The following is a 6,000-nucleotide window of genomic DNA, read 5'->3' on the forward strand; positions in this document are numbered from 1 at the left end:
CGGCAGATAACATAAACTGAACTGCTAACCTCAGTCAGCCAGCCACCATGACATGACCAATCTTTCTTGCATCTCTTTCCCTATGTGGCCCAGCTGGTTTCCAAGCATCCTAACCCCTTGCATCCCGTTCCCCTTGCTTGGATTCCTTTGCTGCCCTGTTGATTGGCCTCCTGACCCATGCCCAGTTCAAACCCACATGACTTCCCACCACGGTCAGCCCACTTGTCTAGCAAATAGCTTATACATGCACTTTCTGACTTGCTGGCTATGGGAACCTCTCCAAAAATGGGCTGTAGCAGCACAACACCCAGCCTGTCTCTTATTAAAGTATGTAGCCTGGCACCAAGGTATTTGGGATTAGTATTCTTTCCATAAATAAACAGAACTGAGATTTAGAACCTTTTACCTTCACACTCACAGCCCATGAGTCAAAGGAAAAATCAAGCTTTGGTGTTCTTACCTTATCTCCTTTTGGTCCATACGGTCCCAGAGGTCCTGGGGAGCCCCTTTCTCCTTTCAACCCTGATAAACCACTAGGGCCAGGAAATCCTTGAGGACCCACTGGACCTTGAATTCCGATTGGTCCTGGTCGCCCCTAAGATGGACAGAAGGAGTACGATTAGTCAACAGAGGACTTACCATCTCCGCTTCCCATTTTCCCACGCACAAGGAACACTGTCATCACTTCACTAAATAATTTTGGCTTAGAGACCTATGAAGCATGCCAAAGTTCCAGACACGGATCAGAACAGGCTATTTTAGGGGCTGCTAAGCTTATTTGGATAGGACATATTTTATAAGCACATTTAATAAGATTCATGTGCACCAAGATCCTTCAACTTTGTACTTCTTAGGAGATTAGTTATTCAGGCTGGATAATATTGTCCTCTTCCTAGTTAATGCTAGGCCATCAGAAGAGTGAAAGAACAGAACTCTGGAGAGCATCAGGACGTTTTCGAACCCATGTCCAAATGGCCAACCGCATGCTTGCAGTGAAGTCCGGAAATGGCTGTGCCTGGAGAACACTGCCTCGGTGGGCCAGAGGGAGGGGAACCCAGAAACCCACGGTTGACCAACCTGTCAGCTTATCTTTGATGGCAGTTCCCAGAACCCCGGCACTGCAACTAGAAACAGACACTCACAGCGAACACACACACATTGTTTATTTGCTCCCTCTCTATGCCCCTGCGCCCCCGCCATCTGTACAGTGTTGAATGTGCAAAATCCAAGAAGCCTGAGAATATCCATTAAGTATCAATTATGATAGCAAGAGGGAGAAGCCTGAGGATTTTGAATGCCCTGGTGATAAAGTGTCTGTAACAATTAAGTCTGAGAGTTCAGGCTGACATTTTCTAGCTGACCGAGATAGAGAATTAACCCCAGTGGGTGCAACAGAGGCCGGCTAGTCTGTTTAGAACAAATCCCAGAAGGGACTGAATTTTCTTGGCAGAAAAATGAAAACCATTAGTAATGTGCATTAACTCTCAGAGAACACAACACCTTATCAGGTAGAAAGCCTATTTTCATAAACACTTCCATCTCTGCCCCTTAGCCCCTTTTACCGACTGTCCTCAATTTCCTACAAACCTGTGCAAAACTCTGAGAAAAGTCCATTAAACATGCCCTTTAATATTCACCTTCAAGATTTACTTTTGAAAGGGCTGAGAAGAGGAAAGATGCTTTATGCAGTGGTTAGAGTCACGTACTGGAGACACAAATGTCAATCAGGCCCACGAAGACCTGGGACTCTTGCAAAGAAGTAAAAGATGCTCTTCCCAAGGAGATGCAATTCTCTGCGGCTGCCACCCACCAATCAAACTTTCCCGACCCCTAACACGCAACCTACAGAGGGTGCTAGGCTGCAGAATGCTTAACAGGCTTATTTCTGAGAATGATGGGGTGGGAGGTTAACTTTTACTTTTTATATTCTTACCTTCTGTTGGTTGGACTTCTGTTTACAATGATTCTCTTATTTATTACTCTTATAAATTTTCGCTGTATACACACCCACGCACACAACTAAAAAGTAAAAGAACAACACTTAAAAAAATAGTGCTGGGTTGTGGTTGAGGATTAACAAAGAAGTCTAAAATGTGGGCCTAGCTTTCAAGACTAATGTACACAAAACCATTGCAAACAGCTCAAGTCTGGAATGGAGCAGAAGTGCTGCGGGAACACAAAGGCAGGGTTGGCCATGGAGGGTTTGTGGAATGCTTACATTCTGTCCACAGCTCAGGGGAGTCACGGGCCACACTGGAAAGGCTGAGTGGGCCCCAGCTGAAGTAGGCCTGGAAAGCAAGGCAGGGAAGTTGAAGACTTGATGTGGCAGGAAATAGGGAACCCTTAGAGGTTTGGGGACACAGGAGGGATGGGAGGAAGGCAGTGTTTCAGGGCTGAAACTCATCAACAAGTGTTTGGGAGAACCCGCGTGTGTGCATGTGTGTGTGTGTGTGTGTGTGTGTGTGAGAGAGAGAGAGAGAGAGAGAGAGAGAGAGAGAGAGAGAGAGAGAGAGAGAGAGCATGAGGCCAGGGCAGCCTGCCTGAGGCTGGAACAAGGGAGACAGATAAGAACCAGCTGTTGGGGGAGGAAAGGACTGGTTGGTGGGAGGATGAGAGGCACGATAGGTTTGGCGAGACCATGTTATTACTAGCAAAGGAGATGCAGTCAGGGCACTGAATGCTTGACCCAAATCCGAGCCCTGCCCAAAGCTTTCGCGCATCAAGGGAGGGGAGGTGAGAGCATGATAAACCGTTGAACAGCTACTGAGAGGGCAGACTGTGGCGTGGCCCAATTCCCACCTCGCTCACATCACTAGAGCCCGAGCAGTGCCTGGTGTGGGCATAGGGGCTGGCACCCTCCAGCCCTGGTCTCTGGCCTTTGTGAGTGCACACTCAGCAAGAATAAGCAAAGAGACATAGGAGTGAGGCAATTCTCTGGCTGGATTTAACAGGAAATCTGATTCCATCCAGAAAAGGCAGGCGTCCATGGCCCGCTCCCTTTCTCTTGGCTGGGAGGGCAGGCTGAATTTACCATAGCCACACAGACGACTCCTCCATTCCAGTCAGAGAGCTTAAAGTGAGTCTCTGAAAGAGCTCATGGATTCTTTGAATTCAAATTCTTTTTCCAAAGGGGCATTTGAAACGGTACCCCTTGGAGGAAGGTGTACTTCTGGGCTGGTCCCGGCTGGAAACCTCTCAGACAGAAGCAGGGCCTGCGGGATGTCTTAAGGCCTCTGAGGCGCTGTTGGTCCAGAACTTCCTCTTTAGTGTGGTGCCAGGCCCTTCTGGAGCCTGCAGTCCTAGGATACGAGACAAGGAGGCTTCCTATCCACTGAGGTCCTTGCTTGCACACGGCGGCACAGAGCACCATGAACAGACGAAGATGGCAAAGAAAAAAATTGAGAGAGACATTTCTTTCTTGGGCTGTTCTGTCAGCCATCTCTAGCTATGCTAACTCTGTGCGTAGAGCTGTATGATCCCTTCCCTCGTCTCCAATGCATAGGCTTTCTGTCACCATGCCCAGTGGACTGCTGACGCTTAAAACTAAATCAATAATGATGAAGTGCTTTTTTTGGTTTGTTCGCTTGTTTTCCTCCAAAGAAGCTATCGGTGGCACTTTTCCTAACGGCCAGCAGAGGGCAGTGTGAGAACATAGCGGCTACAGATAAGCAGGTGGGTGGGTGGGCCTCTCCCTCTCCCACTACAGAGAAAAAGAAATCAAACCAGTGTCAGAGAAGTCACGGAATGTTGGAGCAAGAAGGGCCCTTAGAGACCGTTCCATCCAGGCTCTATTTTATACACAGGGGGAAAAAGGAGGCCGAGAGAACGGGAAGGACTTGTTTAGGTCACGTAGCTAGTGAGGGACAGCGTGGGACTCAAACTAGACCACCCGTTGCCAGTGTGTGGCTCTCTCCCTGTTTGCCAGTGGCAGATGTCCTGGGGGGGGGTCCTTGAGCCTGCTCCCCCTCACCCCAGGCCCGCCCCTGGGACTGTCCCCATCAGTAGGCTGCAGTAGCCAGATGCTCACACATCATTTCTCTCTTCCTAACTGATCATTTCACAGAACCAATCTGAAACATCATCACTGTTTGGACTGCTAGCAGAATTTCAATGGGCTTGGACCAATGCCCTGCCCTGATACATGTCATTTATTTTGGCAAACAGACCCAGACAGGGCAGAAGGGAGTCCTCCAAGTCTTTCCAACAAGCTCTCCTGCCTCCATCTGCTCGGTATTTTAAATATGCACATCGGGGTCTAATTCTCAAGAGAGTGAGCTGGGACTTGAGCCTAAGGCCCAGGCTGGCTGCCTCCTGCTGACCACAGTGGGTTGGGATCAGCGTGTAGTGGGATTTTTTTTTAGATAATGCTTGGGACAACACTGGCTTTTTAAAAATATATATGAATTTATTTATTTTGGCTGTGTTGGGTCTTTTCGTTGCTGCGCGCGGGCTTTCTCTAGTTGCGGCAAGCGGGGGCTAATCTTCGTTGAGGTACACGGGCTTCTCACGGCGGTGGCTTCTCTTGTTGTGGGGCATGGGCTCTAGGTGAGCGGGCTTCAGTAGTTGCCGCACGCGGGCTCAGTAGTTACGGCTCGCGGGCTCAGTAGTTGTGGCTCGCGGGCTCTAGAGCGCAGGCACAGTGGTTGTGGTGCACGGGCTTAGTTGCTTCGCAGCATGTGGGATCTTACTGGACCAGGGCTCGAACCTGTGTCCCCTGCATTGGCAGGCGGATTCTTAACCACTGCACCACCAGGGAAGTCCCCAGTGTGTAGTTTAATTTCACCTTCGATCAGACCACACCCGAGCCCCAGCCCCAGATAACGGGGTTAGCTGACCCAGAAATGGGCCTGTATATAAAGTAGTACACATATGCAGAAATAGCATCTAAGAACCTTAACAGCACATGCCTCCAACCAAGTAGAGCTATGAAACTAAGAGGGGAATGACTTTTCATTACGAAACCCGTTTCTGCCTTTTTATCCCTCCCTCAAGGTTCCAGTGTCCTCCTCCCATAAAATTAAAATTTGTTCTTAAGGAAGAATCTGAAATTCATTCCCACTGAGGCATAAACGACTGACAACAACTTAGAGCTTTACTTCTCCCCAGGGGATCTGTATTTTAATGGAGAGCAAAGTGTTAAGCTAGGGGATGCAAATGGTATTTATGAAGCACAGAAGGGAAAAGCGGTGTGCACAGGCTTTCTTAAGGATCTGGCTATACTGCAGGATGTGGTGGAGTGCTGTTAGGTGGTATCATGGTGCAGGCTCTAGAGTAGGACAGACCTGGAGTCAGATCTCAGTGCCATTTAATAGCTATGTGACCTTGGGCAAGTGACTTAAGCACTCTGAGTTTCTAAGGGCTCCAAGAAATAATAGCTCTAGTGTAGGGTTATTGGGAGCATCTGAGTCAGTGAATGTAACACACCTGGTAGATAGCATGAACGTATCTGTTTCCCCTCTTCTTTAAGGCATGTTTATGGTAAAATGGAGAAGCTATAATTAGGTACTTAATGCTCCTTCTCTTAAGTATAAGTGGGCAATGCACAGACAACATTGTGAAACTCTCTTTGGGGCAGAGATGTGTGCCCAGGAATGAGTGGGCACTCCACATCTGGGAGAGTATTTCCCCTCTTAGCACCGATGTCCTGGATCTCTTGGACACGCAGCTCTTCAGGGTATGCTCATTCTCCTCAAAGGGACCTCATCTACAAGCTAATGACTCCCCAGTCTGAACCTCCAGACCAGATTCCTCTTCTCAGTGGGTCAGATCCTTATAGCCAATGGCTTACCAGACCTCTCCACCTGGATATTCCAACTCCAACTCAACAAGACTAAAGCTGAACCCATCATCTTTTCCCCAGCCTCATTCCCCAAACCAGATCCTTCCTCCTGAGTTAATGGAACTAACTCTGTAAATAGCAGTCCATCTACAAAGCTGATAAAGCCAAAAACCCAAGGGTCCTCCATGACCTCTCTCTTTCCCCCATCTTCTACATCCAAT

At 48.4% G+C, this 6,000-nt stretch overlaps 1 protein-coding gene across 1 annotated transcript in view; it reads right to left on the bottom strand.

The window, feature by feature from the left end:
- COL4A6 (collagen type IV alpha 6 chain) overlaps window positions 1-6,000 on the bottom strand; it is a 168,379-nt gene that overhangs the window by 69,418 nt on the left and 92,961 nt on the right. The window contains exon 3 of the mRNA XM_007463675.1: window positions 461-595. Within this exon, the coding sequence (XP_007463737.1) occupies window positions 461-595 (135 nt within the window). The remainder of the gene's footprint in view (window positions 1-460; window positions 596-6,000) is intronic.

Source organism: Lipotes vexillifer, unplaced genomic scaffold (assembly GCF_000442215.2).
Source record: "Lipotes vexillifer unplaced genomic scaffold, Lipotes_vexillifer_v1.1 scaffold1267, whole genome shotgun sequence".
Lineage (NCBI taxonomy): Eukaryota > Metazoa > Chordata > Mammalia > Artiodactyla > Lipotidae > Lipotes > Lipotes vexillifer.